This window comes from Metopolophium dirhodum, chromosome 8 (genome assembly GCF_019925205.1).
Source record: "Metopolophium dirhodum isolate CAU chromosome 8, ASM1992520v1, whole genome shotgun sequence".
In the NCBI taxonomy this organism is placed as follows: Eukaryota; Metazoa; Arthropoda; class Insecta; order Hemiptera; family Aphididae; genus Metopolophium; species Metopolophium dirhodum.
Window position 1 is genome coordinate 14,919,928 of NC_083567.1, and position 17,048 is coordinate 14,936,975.

General features: G+C 29.7%; 2 protein-coding genes and 1 pseudogene across 2 annotated transcripts; all 3 read left to right on the forward strand.

Moving 5' to 3' along the window:
• Positions 1 to 142: 142 nt before the first annotated feature.
• On the forward strand, positions 143 to 2,902 carry LOC132949841 (small ribosomal subunit protein eS19). Its single transcript, XM_061020919.1, has 4 exons — positions 143 to 285; positions 504 to 577; positions 644 to 813; positions 2,574 to 2,902. Exons 2-4 carry the CDS (start codon positions 507 to 509, stop codon positions 2,828 to 2,830), a joined length of 498 nt encoding a protein of 165 aa, XP_060876902.1. The 5' UTR covers positions 143 to 285; positions 504 to 506; the 3' UTR covers positions 2,831 to 2,902.
• Positions 2,903 to 9,554: 6,652 nt separating this feature from the next.
• Positions 9,555 to 16,466, forward strand: LOC132950741 (serine/threonine-protein kinase PAK mbt). The gene is made up of 9 exons (XM_061022283.1): positions 9,555 to 9,903; positions 12,201 to 12,421; positions 13,196 to 13,474; positions 13,548 to 13,820; positions 13,880 to 14,026; positions 14,095 to 14,544; positions 14,616 to 14,760; positions 14,821 to 14,936; positions 15,021 to 16,466. The coding sequence occupies exons 2-9, from the start codon at positions 12,203 to 12,205 to the stop codon at positions 15,180 to 15,182; spliced, it is 1,791 nt and encodes a 596-aa protein (XP_060878266.1). The 5' UTR covers positions 9,555 to 9,903; positions 12,201 to 12,202; the 3' UTR covers positions 15,183 to 16,466.
• Positions 9,910 to 12,182, forward strand: LOC132950742 (ATP synthase subunit gamma, mitochondrial-like; annotated as a pseudogene).
• Positions 16,467 to 17,048: the final 582 nt, after the last annotated feature.

The window sequence follows — 17,048 nt, forward strand, 5'->3', positions numbered from 1 at the left end:
TGATTATAAAATATTTTAGTAAACAAACGACCACAGTGTCGCCAGCTGTTGGGTTTTTCAGAACGGCCAATTTATTTATTGCAGTTGGTACAATCATCATCAGTCTGAAGTACGTAACGATTTTTCAGCCGTCTTTCACGGGTTAACCTGCATCGTGGTCCTAAAACACGACTCTATCAAAGCAATTCTCTTCACGCTCTTTTCATTAGAATTTTGTTTACGTCGGATGCGTTTTATTTTCAATAGGATTACTTACAATAAATTGTTCTGTGCTAAAAATCCACGGTAAAGTATTAAATCTTTTGTTGCATTATTATTTAATTATTAAATCTCAGTAATATTCAGTTTTCTCCATTTTCGGTGTCAAATTAATGTTGTGTACTTGTGTGTTAAGTTTACCTAACCTCAATAACACGTTTTGATCACCGTCGGGGGATTTCTTGAGAGTCTTTTTAGTTTATGTCGAACGTTTTAGTTATTTCTCTCTAACTGTTGTGTTACAGATCATGTCGTCAATCACGTTGAAGGATGTTGACCAACACAAATTTGTTGCTTCGTTCTCCGCATTCTTAAAAAAGTATATTTTTATTTGTACCTGTTTAGTAATAATCTGTTCTTAAACTTAAAAATATCATATTTTTAGGAGTGGAAAATTGAAGGCCCCAGAATGGGTTGACTTGGTTAAAAATGGTAAATTCAACGAATTGGCGCCTTACGATGAAGACTGGTACTACACCAGATGTGCTGCCACATTGAGACACATTTACTTCAGGTCGCCAGTTGGTGTTGGATCCCTCACCAAAATCTTTGGAGGTAAAGTGTTTAGACTTTATTAACTTTACTTTATGTTAAGTTTATAAAAGCAATTAACCCGCAATTAGTATTATAATTTTAAATGTGTGCGTTTAGTGAAGAGTTAAAACTGAGGTTTTGTGCAAGGTTTATTTTTAAAACTGCAATTCTACAAGCCGGTCATAAATTTCAAAGTAGACAGATCCAAGCAACATACAAATAATCTGCTATTATAGATAAATTATTTTTATTTTTAAAAAAAATAAAATGGATTGACTAATTTTTAAAAACATATAATAACCTTTTTTGTTTTGTCATTATACAAACGTATATGTACAAAGTACGACATGTCAACTCACTTTCCCTACTCTTTATATACTAACTTTGAAATGTTATAACTTCGAAACTATGGTCGAGTGCCAAATTCCGACTTCACCATCGTTTTCAGTTTGCTTAACTACACAAATTTTATACAGAAAAATTGCGAAAAAAGGTACCCCGTAAAGTAGAAATATATTGAAAAATTATATTATATAAAATTGGCATGATATTTGGGAAGAATAGGTTACTGGTTTGACATTAAATAGTATTAACTTTTTGAATTCTACTAATAATAAGCTAGACAATTTCAATTAAAATTAAAATCAGTGTTACATAACTTTTCAAACCTTTCGGAATTCTTCAAAAGCCTATTTGTCAGAGAGGGATAGTAGGGCAATTGGTATAATACAAAAATAGCCAGCAAAAAATTTTGAAGCTAAGTATTACATGCTTTTGACGCCATACGTATTTAATCATTTAAAAAGTAATCTCAAATCTCAATTATTTTTATTCTGGTTACCATTAAACCCTTAGCTTATGGTTTATAAGTCCACAGGCATGCACATTTGATAACAATTTAGTCTGGTGCTTACCATCAGTCTGGCCGTGGTTGGGTGCCTATTGTAATCCTGACTGGCCGGGTATATATCCTCAGTGATCTAAATGTATATTATTATTTATTGAAACTCGTAGTTTTGCGTTGTGCACATTTATTTGGTAGCCTAAAGAAAACATAAATAAATAGATTTTTTTAAACATGTTTAATATAAAATTGAAAAAATAGTTTAGAAAGTGCTTCAAATGATTAGGCAGGTTCAAACTTACTAATTCGCTGTGCATCACCTGCCACCGCATGGTTGGAATGTATAAAATGTACAGTTTACAAAGTTGATTTGTTAATTTCCAAGTTCATATTTATAAAATAACTACATTAATATTTTTAATAACAAAAAATAATTTATTTTATTCTAAATTTGTCAATTTGATGTGATTTGTTATATTAAATAATTTATAAGTTTATACTTATTAAAATGTACAGTCTTGTCACAATTGTAATAATTATAAAGTTCAAAGAAAACGATGTACTTGATATTATTGTGTCTTATAAAGTCTGTTGTTATATTGTATACGTGTATATTACCAACCCTGACTCCTGAGTGATTGTAATATTATTCACATTAATAATTTTTACTTAACAACTAAATTCTAAATTTAACTCATCATCAAATAAATACCAGATAATATACCTATCACATACAATTTATTAAGTGTTTTTTAAAAAACAAATCTTGCTTTCAAAAAGCCGCCTGCACACAAGAATAAATAATTTAATTATCTTTATCTTCCTATGATCATGAATTTCTTTCTTTTATAGCTGTTTATTTTAGTTGGGTAGGTTGTCATAAATTAAATATTAAAATGTATTATGTATATATATAATATTTCTGTTTGTTTCACAGCCCGCAAACGTAATGGAGTGAGACCATCCCATTTTTGTCGCAGTTCTTCTGGTATTGCACGTAAAGTACTACAATCTTTAGAACAAATGAAACTCATTGAGAAGGTTGAAAACAACAATGGCCGTCGATTGACCTCTCAGGGTAGGCGAGATTTAGATCGTATTGCTGCTCAAGTGAAACAAGCAAAGAAGAAGAAGCAAGCACTTTTGGCCGCTGAATCAGCGGGATTCTCTGTGCTTATTCCAAAAACTGACTAAGAATTGAGTTTACTACTGTATAAGACCGATACATCCTTGAAAGTAATAAAAATACTTTTTAAAAAAAAATAATTTTGTAATTCTAATATTTATTTATAATTATCCTATATGAGTTGATTTTATTAATTAGTTTGATTAATCAACATTTATTTAAATCTGTGTCCTAAGGTTTCAAAAAAAAAAAATCTGCTTTCTTGAGTATTAGTATACTATGAGTAATAGCTTGGGATAAAAACCCATTCTTGAGACAAATAATTGTGGCAATGGGTTTAAATGGGCTACTGAACTGTAAAAATAATTAGTAATAATATAATAGTTTGTTACAGGATAATTGATGTTACGGGGAATATGTTTAAAATAAAACAATAAAATTAACTATAACAGGTGTGAATTTTTATTTTAAAAAAAACTGATCTCAGTGTTTTGATCAATACTGATGATGAGTTCATCCCCAAAGGAGGACCGCAAATGCATTTTTCTACAGAAATTGTGCACTTAATATTTACGATACATTGAAGAGGATAAACAATGTAATTCGTAATTAGGTACTGAAGTACAATAATAAACGGTATAAAACTAAATTAATATGTAACCATAGGCGTGCGGTGTTCGCATAATTAAGTTTCAGTCTATTTCAATATAATAAATTAATAACCTAATATACTTATACTCTGTTCAACAAGAGAACACACAGATTCAGAGTATAGGTAGGTATTAGTTACTGTAATACCAGTAGTATCGAGTTAACCTCATAGAGTAGATCACTGTAATTGATGTATTAAAATAGGTTATTTTATCGTCAAGTTTTATTTAAAAAGATATCAGCACACTATTTTGTTTTCTCTCTCTGGGCCAGTGTAATGTAGAAAACGTACGTTTATTAGAACCAACAATTTTAATCGTCGACTCTATGTGTTAAATATTTTACTATTTTTAATGGCGTACTATTTACTTAGTTATAGTAAAATATAATAATATACGTAAACGTGTCAATCCCCCATAAATATTTTTGAATTACAACAAAATAATTAAAATCGTTATTCTTTGTTAAGAATTGAATTTCGTGAAAATTTCAATTTGAAATGTAAATAAATTAAATTGTGCTTGTCATATATTATTATAATTTATATTGCAAATTATTATTAGTATCTATATCTCTAGACTATAATGAAAGTGATACTAAAAAAAAAGACCCACTACTTACATGTAGCTAGATTGCCTATCTAAAATGCCGTATGCGTAATTTTATAACTGAAATCATAAATTGATAGGTACCAGGTAGTTATTGCCGTATTGGCTATTTGTTTTCAAAATATCGATGACCATGAGATATCGAACACATATACCTAGAGGGATAGTCCAAATATTCCGAAACGAAAAAAGGGAAAAGTGTTGAAAGCGTGCAAGAAGTATACCTAATTACCTAAATCTATAAATGACGGAATTATTAGTTTTAGTGGCGGCTTTAGTACCGTACCTTGAGTCTGCAAAACTCGAGAAATGAGCTACCCAGTACCCACCCATTCACCAAATAAATTTACTAGGACTGATGCAATATGTATAGGTTTTTCATAAATTAAATTTTCCATATACTTATACAATTAATAATATATACACTTATTTTTCTGTAATGTTTAAACCTGTTTTAAAAAAATCTATTAATTTTTGATTGACGATCGTGGGTACTATTTATTATTTTGATACGTTGATAACGCCTTTATCTATATACAGTGCAATTAACGGCTGTTATGCGTCCGGGACAAGTGGACAACTAAAGTTGGTGTTACAATAGTTACATCGTATAATTAGAGTTTATTTGGTCAAGTTTGTTTATTTTTTTTTTTTTTGCTCAAGTATTCTTAAAATAATTTTTTGTTATTTTATTGATTACATTATTTCGGTTAAAATGCATTTTTTGCTATATTTACATTGGATAGTTTTAAGAAGTCCGTCAACTGTATGCTGAATTTTTTTAGCATGATTTGACCTCGGAATTTTAAATTCGGGATGTCAGGATGATGGGCCAGTTTTTAAGGCATTCAAATCTGCAGGGCCCTAATTATAACACAATTACAGATTAAAAGGTAATTTGTAAGTATCTTACCTATACAACCTACATCCCTACCTTTTTGTTTTATTGTTACGTGTAATATAATACCTAACCATTGTCGTTTGTTTTGTGGTTACGGAATTACTATACTTTATACACGTCAGATAATTATAAGATTTCGATTAATTTTCATATTGGTTCACCGTACATAACCTCCAATTTTTTGACCGTGGAGCACTCCTTCATGGTATTCTTGTAACAAGATATCCCTCTTTTATATTCATATATACATCATATAGGTATACATTTAGTCTGATTTAATGGTGTCTTCCAGAATAAGTGTGGGACTCGGGGATCTACTCCTCCCCATAGACCATTTTGAATAGAACTATTAAACGTGTTTGTTAATAAATGAAGTATACTATATGTCTATATTTAATCTTGTTAGTAAAAAAATAGTGGATTTAACGATTAGTGATATTGTGAAAGACTGAAAGCAATACTACTCATCTATCTCTACCACTCAAATACTCAACAATACCTTCAATACCACTGAATAACATAATAATTAAATATTAATATATTTATATAAGAATAACTCAATTCAACGGTTACCTTAATATCTACAACCGTCAACCACTGACCACAGTGTACCTTGTACCACTCTTGACTCTGTGCCTGTACTGTCAATATTTCTCGTGTTTCTCCGTTTATCATATTCTATGATGTTGTACTACTATTATGTTTTACCATAAGTATTGTTGCGTTTGTTCTACTATTTTTTAGTTGTGTAATAATATTATAGTAAGCAGTATAACTATATAAGTATATAAATATATTATAGTGTTATAGAAATATAAGTCGGTTCGTCTGATTTTAGAGATATGGCTTCATTAGGTGTCATATTTGTGAGTATATTGCCCAGTATTCGCCTATTACCGTATAGAACAGTACCCAAATCGATAATATTATGAATATATATAGCTTTGTTTATTTTGATTGTAATGATTTTTGGTTGATTAAACATAATAATATACATAATATTTATTACAAGTGTGATTGTATTTTATGTGATAGCTGATGACAATTTTATTGTAAACATATCAAATGGGAACTTAGTTAATAATACATTTTTTTTTTTAATTGATTAACCCGCAGCAACTTAGGCCATTGGGTGGTTTTTCAACTGTGGGGGAGGGTACTGTAGGTTTGGTAAACACGTGTGTTTTAGTTTTGGCAGAATGCCAGAATTTCAAACTGGGCACATGTAGGTTTCTGCCATGCCCGCGGTCGGGGGATGGCGACCTCTCTCTCTAGACAGTTGACTGCTCAGAGAGAGGAGCCACCCGTTGCCGAGGTTTGTTCTCAACGTGCAACGTTTACTCAAAAATATATTTTTGTGTTTGCAGTACAGGTATTACAATGTACCTATGTTATTTTTATTTTATGTTATTCGGGGACAGAACGCAGAAGTCATATTTAAGTGTTATGAAAGTAATGTGGCATGATTTATTTTCTTTCATGATATATGATATCATTATTTTGTAAAAGTTCCAATAAAATCAGTTATATTATTGTTCATATTATGATAATAACAAAACCATAAATATATATACATTATAATAACAAATTCTATGATATAGTTATTTTTTTAGGCACAATGATTTATTTAATTTACTTTTTTATAGTCGAATAACTGATATTTAATTTGTATTTAAAATGTTATGTTCATTATATTTTATTATATTTAACATAATAATATACAAAATATTGTTGTTTGTTATTCGTTTCAGTTTATATTCATATTTATTTATTTATTAAATGTAATATGGGGCTAGCCCAAATAGAATGTACAATCACAAAAAAAAATTATAACTAATACAGCATGATTTAGTGCTATAGGTAGACATCTATACATATTTTACTTATTTTAATAACAAAAATACAGTTTAAAATAAAAAAGATGGTTCTTCTAAAAAGATTGGCCAATTTCAACATTTGAGAGATGGGAAGATTCCGCATATAATTGGAGGAACAAAAAGGGATAGAGAAGGGATATACTGTACGGGAGTTAAAGACAGGAACATGAAAATTAACAGTCCGCAGTAATTTAGGAGTACCCAGGTTTCCACTAATTAATATACGCAGAAAAATCATTTAATAGCCATATATATTATTAATTATATTTTAATTTTGAACTACTTAATAATATGTAAATATTTAGCATAATTTAAGCACCCATAGGTGACACTTTCCAAACATACTAATGGGGGTGCATAAATTAAAAGCGATTTAAGAGCGGTATGTTACCTGCTGCTCCTCTGATGTACAGTATAGGTGTCGAGTGTACATCGTCATTGAGCATAATGGTCACTGTACCTAATAAATGTACTACATTTAAATTCAATGATAAAACAAATCCAGATTATTTCAAAAAGTACTGAGAAATGTCTACTTTTGACCGACCAACGTATAAACAGTTCCAATCGGCAATCTTTTACCAGAAACCTCCCTCAAAGTTCATTATCAGAACATTTTTACTAATAGATAATGCGTCTTCACTCTTCAGACACAAAAATAAAAAACAAACACACACATCAATGTGGGTAAAATTAATACTTTAATATTGCTCCACACAAAGTCTAAAATAGGAATCTAAATTGTAAAAACTGTAATTGAATATCGATACAAAACAAAATTGCATTTTGCTTAGCCCCTCCCCAAAAATATTCCTAATTGATATAGATATAAGACGCCTATGATGAGTTATTTTAAATTGATAGTTTTGTTTGGTGGACTGTAGCCCCGAGAATTTTAGCCATAGTTGCGGATATGCGGTACGAGGTGCAAAGGAGCTAGGTATATAATATTTTCATCAGTCATAAATTTAAGAACTAAATATCTCCAACACAAGCAATAGATACCTATATAGGCTATAGCTTAAGACTTAAACTATTTAGGAGATGTGTAAATAAATTGAAATATAATTCCTTTTGAGTTTTATATTGTGTACATTATTTTCTAATATTTTGTTAAATACTCATATCTATATTCTATACAATATAATAGAAAAAAAAAATAGCAACTATTGGTATTATGATAATGGTATATATACTCGTCTGAGTCTTTCGTAATTTTCGAAACAGATAACTTGGGCATATATTTTATTACTTAGGTATTTCAAAAAGAAAAAAAGGTCAAATGAATATTAATAGATATAACAAATTTTAACGTTGCTCGGCAACGGTTGTGGTACTCATATAGGTAGTTTAATAAAAGTATATCTGAACAATAATTTTATGGGCGTATTTTAATATGTGCTCAGTTTATAATATATATTGTTTAATGATTTGTCAGCGGTTGAATAAATGTACCTACGTAGGTAAATGAAACGTATAGTTTTATGTGAACAATGTAATAGTTATGAACTTATGAATTTTGTAGGATATATGTAGAGCATAAAGACTATAGTTAACTATAGTTTACTTTGTTAAGCCAATACGGCAATACCTATAAATATTAATTATATATTCTATATCATAATATACACCCTATTAATATGTTTTATGCATTATATTATGATATATGTAATTTATATCTATTATTGGTCATTTAATACGTCTTAATTTTATGTTCAGCGTTCAAGATCGAAAATTATTGTCATACATAAAATATATAGGTACGTATATTATAGAGTTAATATTTATAATAACCTAAATGTGTATTTTTATAAGTAGATATGGATAGCCGTATATATACAGTGTATATGTACCTATATTGTTAATAAGTCGTAATGAGTGGTATATTGTCTATATCATACATTTATATTTTTATGGATATTCTATAATATACTATATATATATACCCATTATAATATGTAGGTACTTTGTGTTAGGGATGTAGCCGTGAAAGCGGTTTTTCAGTTTTCACCATTCTACGGTTTCATTGCAATAATTTACAGCTTGTAGTTCAATGATAAAATGTTAACGTAAATTATGGTATCCTATTAAGGTATCTCAGTAACTGACAACTGTACCTAATTAATTGTATGTAAAATAATGATTGGGCATTTCAAGTACCTATACAAAATCTATGGATTCGAATTACGAAGGGTTATATCGTCCTAATTGGTTCCTAAATTATATTAAAAGCATTTTCCACTTTCCTTCCGATTTTATACAGACTTAGGACTGTCATATATCCATACATATTATGCAGGTATGGTTAAAAATTGTGTTTTTGTCTGAGAATTATTCTGAGAAACTCTTGGGAGTTGGGACCCTATGCTACTGCGTCTGCGTGATGTGTGTACACAATATTATTTCGGTGATCATATTCATTCATACAGTGGCGTATTTACGGGGGGGTCCAGGGGTCCTGACCACCCCCCCTCTAGAGCAAAAAAAAAATCAGATATATGTTCCTGCATCAGGGTTTTAAGTAATAAGTATAGAAATTATATATAACTGATTCATAATATTATTAAATATAATGCTATTTTTAATTTTAATTTTTTTTTTTTATTAAAATCGGTGGGTACACTTGCGGTTGAGCTAGCACGGTTGCACGACTATAATATTTTTTATCTACAACTAAAACGGCGCGTCGGCCCGCAGCGCATGCGCGTCATAGATTACGGTCCCCTCCTCGCCACACACACAACAACCGGGAATTGCTACACGCAGTACACATACCAGCTTAGAGCTCAGAGCATTCCATTTTGTTTACATTCCATTCCGTCGCAGTGGCCGTGCGTACACCCAGGGTATTATCTTCAATTCTGTGTACGTGATCGCTTTTTACCGTTTTCAATTCCGTCCGTTCGATTTCAATCCGCCGTTATTTGTTATTCGTTTTCTGTTTTTTTTTTCGTCGTTCGCGATCATCGTTTTTACACTTACACACACACGTACGTACCTAACCCGAGTACACGGCCGAATCGAAATCGCGTCTGCATGTTTTATTTAACGGCAAACACCATAGTGGTCATCGCAGCATCCAGCCAGCCAGCCGTCCGTGTGAGGTGAGTGATAAATTAGATCATTTTACATTATTAATAATAATTAATAGTGACGGTACTTGTTGTATCGCGTCGCGCCAGCAGTGTTTGCGGACCGGGTCGCGGTCGATGGTGCTTCCGACCCGTTCCGCGTACCACTCGACTGCCCCCAAAACAGGGAGGCGTGTGTCAATCTTCCTTGTCGTCACGCAACCCTTTCTGATCCTATCATGATTTCTTTTCTTTGTTTCTCTTTCCTGTCTCTAGATCCTAGACGGTCCCATTCGTTGTCCTGTGGCTAAAACTACTCGCCAAATTATGTCTCTGAGAGCCATTCAGAAAAAAATACAGTCGTATAGCAATATCAATAAAATCACCTCGTCCCTGAAACTCGTGTCGGCTGCAAAAATGGCTAAGACAGAGCGCCTGCTGAAGGACGTAAGACCGTTTGGCTATGGCACGTTATCATTTTACAAACGTTACACACACATCAACATGCTCGACCACATCGAAAATCATCTGATATTTGCCATCACGTCTGACCGAGGTTTATGTGGCGGCATACATACGGCTGTTGTGAAAAAAGTTAAACAGGAACTGGACAGGTCTGATCAACAATTTGCCAAAGTCGTGTGTGTTGGCCAAAAATCAGAGGAAATGTTGGCCAAATCGTATAAATCTCACATCTTATTCACAGTCTTCAAAATTGGTAAAGACAATGCCACATTTCTAGAGGCTTCAAAAATATTCAATGAATGTAATTATGCTGAATTTATTGCTTGTCAGATATTTTACAACCGTATTGTTACTAAGGGAACGTCAAAAGTTGACTGGATCTCTATTTATAACACAGACTTCCTTCTCACAGTAGCTCATATTGCGAGTTTAGAAGAAATAGAAGAAGAAACTATGAAAAGTTATATTGAATTTTCTACTGTTTCACTTTTATTTTTTGCCATGGTTGAAAATACCTTGTGTGAACATTCTGCTCGTATGATAGCTATGGATGCTGCTTCTAAAAATGTTAAGACGTTGAATGAAAAATTATCCTTGGACTATAATCGAAAAAGACAATTTAAAATCACTTCCGATCTTATTGATATTGTTTCTGGAAGTCAAGTTATCACTGGAAAATAATCAGTTTTATCAAAAACTATCTACCTACATATTTATTTAGTTTTATTTTTTAAAAACAGTGTATAATAACTTTTAATTTTAATTCAACCTAAATGTTAATTGAATACATTTTAGTTAAACTATGTATATAATGTTAAGTATTATCTTATTATAATATACATATACCTACATATATAAAAAAAAAATAAGTATACCTACATTTGTTATAGGTACAATATATCCTTGAATATATCTTACAGCGTTTACTAATATAAAAGTATTTCTAAGTAATGTAATTAAAATCATATTGAATAAATCTACACAGCTACTTATAGAATATATTTATTCACCACCTATAGTACCTATTGGTTTGAAAATCTGAAAGAATGTATACCATAATTTTTTAATTACTAAATATTATACTTATATTTATGTCTTAAGAAAACACTAATCAGTATTCAGTACATATACTAATTTACATAGATACTATATAGGTAGTCTAGTATTAACCTATTTAGTATTTATAGTAAGTTAGTTTATTATGTTACTATGTACCTACCTATATATTATGTTTGCTTCATAACTGTAAAATATGTAAAATATGTAGTATAATAAATATAATTATTTTATAGTGTCCTTAAGTAAAGATAACTTCTTAGTCACTTATTATCTCCAAAACATCCAATTGTACTTAAAAGATTTCAGGAATTCCTGTTACATCATTATATTAATATAAGTAAAGATTCTCATTATAATACTGAGAGTTCCATTTGACGTAGACACTCATCATTTCAGAAAACTGAAACATTTTTAAAAATATTTCTTTTACATTGTTTAAATCAAAACAAAATTTATATTTTTTAACATTTTTTATACTGGCAACATTAGTACATTTTTAATTTCATATTTTGAAGCAGAATATTATTTGTGGTATTTCTATATATATAAGAATCAAAGTACTCCAACAATATTCTGCTTTGGAATAAGGAACTAAAATTGCATGTTGTCATTAAATAATATTCAACAAAAATTACAATAGAAAATATTGATTTTTTAACAACTTAAAATTATGTAAAAAATGTTGATAGTTTTAGAAATATTGAGTGTTTTACCTTAAATGGATCACCTGGTTTATTTAAATTTTAAAATTTTAATAAAGAATGTGTTGTAATGTTAATTTAATCAAAATATATTATAATGTTTAGTAATGTTCTCAAAGAAAAAGAAAAAACCTCAAATATCTTCACCTACAAATTTTGAACACAGAGTGCATACTGGCTTTGATAAACGTGAAGGTAAATTTATAGGTTTGCCTCTACAATGGGCAAGCATAGTTGGTAACAATCAAATACTGAAGAGCACCAATAGACCATTACCTCTGGTGGATCCATCAGAAATCACTCCTACAGAAATATTGGATTTAAAAGTAAATATATTACAATTTTACATTTATTGCTTCCTTATTTATTTATCACTGATGATTTTTTTTTGTTTGCGCGAAGAAAATTGTACCAATCTTTAATACTAAGAGTTGCTTATGGTAGCAAGTTGAAGCTGGTTTGGGATTAGTTAAGGGGTCCAAAGTTTTTACTTTTCAGTCACATTAACTCAGTACTTTTAAAAATAATTAAGAATAACTAAAAAAAAATATATATATTTATACTACACCAGATAATTTTTGATGTTTTATTGTAATTCAAAATATATTAATCTTAGGAATTTGAAACTTTTGCCATTAAATATTCATACCATTCTAAGATATGTTGATATTGACTTCTAAGTTAATAACAGGTATATATTATATAGGTAATATTGTGAGATTTTTAGATAAATTTAGTTCAAGCTCTACCATATTTCTAAAACTAAACATAAATTAATTACAAAATATCATTAGAAATAACATCTATATCTAACTAAAAATTACAACAGTGTCTGAAAAACACCTTCTTTGCTCATAAACTTGTTTGTATTCAACACATATTATAGTAACATAGTCAATGACAAGGTGCACTTGAAACCTCCTATATATTAAAGCGATGTTTTACTTTAATTATCTAAGTATAAATATTAGTAAAGTAATAAGTAACTAATACAAAAATATTTTTACAATAACTTTTCACTTAAAATGCTAAGCTTTGTATGTTTTGTATTGTGTACTAAAAGAAATATTAGATAAAGTATTTTATTGTATTTCTTTTAGACAATTGTGCGTGGTGAAAATAATCCAAAAATCAACAATAACCCTGTTAACATTCGAAATAATGAAACAGCTGGACTTCCTAAAACATCTAATGTTGCACGTTCAAACTCGTTGCGTTCCTCAAGTCCACCACGAATTCGGAGGCAACATCCAAATGTACCTCCGCCATTGCCAGAAAATGAAGTGTTAGTAATGAACCAGAGTTTAGTACCACAACATTTACCACAATATCCAACACCTAACAATACTCAAACAAAACTTGATTACAGCAATAAATTTGTAAGTTATAAAACAAGTTCTATGATTATTTAATTTCATTATGACAATAGCTTTTTATTATTTTTCTGTACAGATAAAACCAGGAGGTTCTGAATGGTCTGCTCAAGAAACGCCAGTATTACGAATAAATCAGAACAATACTCCTACAGGCCAAACAATAATATCCGATCAAGGTGGATCACATTCATATCATTCTGCGCAAAATGGAAATATCCCACCAATATTTTCTAATGGCTCAGCAGTGGACTCACCATCCGGAAGTCAAACATCACAAGCCAATACTCCCGTGCCACCAAATCGTACCCATCCTGTTATTAACAATGCCCAGATTGTTAGTACAAACAAGGTAAGTCTTAGACATTTTTTTATGAGTTAGTATCTTAACCTATGAAATTTTATTTCTAGGGCATTGCTCAAAGTCATACTCGAAATCAAGATCAGAACCAAAATATTAAACCAACCACAAATGGAATATCAACAGCTAGTACAATGTCAATTCCTAGTATAGCTACAAAACAACATCATGAGCAACAACGCATTACACATGAACAAGTATTTAAATTTTTTTTAAATTTTATTTATGATAATTATTAATACCAACATTTAATTGTGTATTTTAGTTCAGGGCTGCCCTTCAACTTGTTGTTAGTCCAGGAGATCCTCGCGAAAATTTGGATAGTTTCAAAAAAATTGGTGAAGGGTCAACGGGTACTGTTTGCATAGCTACAGATCGAATGACCAGTCGTAAAGTGGCTGTAAAAAAAATGGATTTAAGGAAGCAACAACGTAGAGAATTGTTGTTCAATGAAGTTGTCATAATGCGAGATTATCACCATGCAAACATTGTTGATATGTATGACAGTTTTTTGGTTGGCGACGAATTATGGGTTGTAATGGAATACTTAGAAGGTGGAGCACTTACTGATATGGTAACACACACTAGAATGGATGAAGAGCAGATTGCTACTGTTTGCAAGCAGTGTTTAAAAGCATTGGCATATTTGCATTCACAGGGGGTAATACATAGAGATATAAAAAGTGATTCCATACTTTTGACTACTGACGGAAGAGTAATTATTTTTAATTATTATCATTATTTTATAAATTGTAAATATTTATTTTACTATCTTAACTTTTTTAGGTGAAAATTTCCGATTTTGGTTTTTGTGCTCAAGTATCTCAAGAGTTGCCTAAGAGAAAATCATTAGTTGGAACACCCTATTGGATGTCTCCTGAAGTGATTTCACGTTTGCCATATGGGCCAGAAGTTGATATATGGTCATTAGGTAATAATTTATTTTCGTTTTATTATTTTATTACAAATTTTAACTCCAACTTATTTCTAGGTATTATGGTCATTGAAATGGTTGATGGTGAACCACCTTTCTTTAATGAACCACCTCTTCAAGCTATGAGAAGAATACGTGACATGCCTCCACCAAAACTTAAAAATTCCAATAAAGTATGTTATTATATAATTTTTATTTTATGTTAGTTAAACAATATAATTTATATTTATATGTATAATTTAATTTTGCTTCTCCAGATATCACCCAGACTACAGGGCTTTTTAGAAAGGTTATTAGTCAGGGATCCAGCACAAAGAGCAACTGCGGCTGAACTTCTACAGCATCCGTTCTTAAGATTAGCTGGTCCTCCTTCGCTGCTAGTGCCATTAATACGAGGGTCCAGGCATAGCAACTGTTAAAAGGTAAACGACTCATTGTTCGTTTGTGCAATTTTTGTTATTTATTATTACATTACTTTTTTAATTATATAACAATTTTTTTTTTTTTACCAAAATTGTGTATTATTGAAGTTACTTGTTAAACGTAACTTACATTTAAAATTAAATGCAATTGATTATTGTATTTTTTATGATTGTAATTGTATGTGGTATTATGTAATAATTTTAGACATCGAAAATCTTTTCACTTTTTTTGTCACAAGCTCAATATGACATACTTAATGTTGAATAATTAGTGCCTTAAATGTAATTTCTGAATACAGAGATTCATCAATTCCATTCTCCATTATTGTATATGAAGAGAAAACCAAAGATGGAGTAAAAATAGGGTCTACCTTAATTTTGTAAAGTGTACTTAAACTTGTAACCAGGTGCCTTGTACATCGGGTAATATATTTTTTTAAATTTTTTTTTGGTATAAATAATATTTTTTGTACATGTAACTAATCTAGTTTATTTATATAAATATTCAATCTTTATTGAACCATTACCATGCTTGTGTTTTTACAGTATGAGTATCAAATTAATAATGTTGAAATTTATACGGATCATTAAACTTCTGATTTCACGGTTATTAACATGAGTATTATAAAAGTAACCGCACCTTTGTGTGTCATGCACTTTTATTGTTAACATAACTATTAGATTATTCATTGGTCATAAATACCGTATATAATATAGTATTTTAAGTTTATTGTAAGGCTGTTTAATAATTAAGATGAGAAATTTATCGAACTTAAGTAAACATACACACGGTACAATGTAATGCTTTAACATTCCAATTATTGTTTTTAATTATTTGTTAATTAATTGTTTATTATTGACATCAGTATTTAAAATGATTGAATTCAAATTTTTACCTTCTAGTCAGTAATTGATTTAACCAATCTTGAAATTTTGTTGGTATTATCTATTTGACATTATAATTTTATTGTTTTCTTATGAATTTATAGTGTAAACAATATTCACTATCTAAACACAACCTGTTAGATCTCTGTGTGTACTGATCCTTTTTTACTGCTCCAATACAAACTATTGTACTTCATAATTATATACCTGTAATGTAAGGTTTTTTTTTTTTTACTTATTATTAATGACAAATTGTATTATTTTTTTTTTTGTTTTTTTCACTTGTTCAATATACAATTAACACAAATTAATTACTAATGTACACTTATGTAATTTATTATACTATGTGATATTCATTTTTATTGAAATACAGTTCATATCGCTTCAACCACCATATTTTCGATCAAAAACTTTAGTGCTTGATACATTATTTAATTTTAGCATATTTTTTCAATAATATTTTATGTTGTATTCCATCAGTATTTTTGATTTATATTTATTATTTATTTGTTTATGATTATTATTTATTGACTACTTATAAAATATGATTATTATATGCATTATTAATTATCACTATTATTTTACAAAAAAAAAATAAAAATATATAATATATACAATAACTAATCATATGTCTGTTTAGTTGAACCGGAAACGAATAATGTAAAGTTAAAATATGTTGTTATATAGTATTAAAACAAAACTCAATATTAATATTATACCTATACTTATTATTTGTATCATTGTTTTTTTTTCTTATTAAACAACGTTTATTGGTACAATTGTACTTTTAACAATTAACAAAAAAATGATGATTGTGTTTCAACAGAAAGAAATAAATCTCTAAGGAAGGTTGTCAGGATTCTATATTACAAATAAATAGTTAACATTTTGTAGCGTACTAGAACGGTTTATTGTAACTATTATCGACGTCGCCTAAGTGTAAAGAACAATGTATACAATATATACGGCGGTAACGGC

What these genes read in the sequence shown, in the direction of transcription:
- LOC132950741 (XM_061022283.1), top strand. Translation starts at nt 12,203, where the DNA reads ATGTTCTCAAAGAAAAAGAAAAAACCTCAAATATCTTCACCTACAAAT. An exon ending in TTTTGACTACTGACGGAAGA is followed by an intron (nt 14,545 to 14,615) that starts GTAATTATTTTT and finishes TAACTTTTTTAG; the next exon opens with GTGAAAATTTCCGATTTTGG. An exon ending in AGTTGATATATGGTCATTAG is followed by an intron (nt 14,761 to 14,820) that starts GTAATAATTTAT and finishes ACTTATTTCTAG; the next exon opens with GTATTATGGTCATTGAAATG.
- LOC132949841 (XM_061020919.1), top strand. Translation starts at nt 507, where the DNA reads ATGTCGTCAATCACGTTGAAGGATGTTGACCAACACAAATTTGTTGCT. An exon ending in TTCTCCGCATTCTTAAAAAA is followed by an intron (nt 578 to 643) that starts GTATATTTTTAT and finishes TCATATTTTTAG; the next exon opens with GAGTGGAAAATTGAAGGCCC. An exon ending in CCTCACCAAAATCTTTGGAG is followed by an intron (nt 814 to 2,573) that starts GTAAAGTGTTTA and finishes TTTGTTTCACAG; the next exon opens with CCCGCAAACGTAATGGAGTG.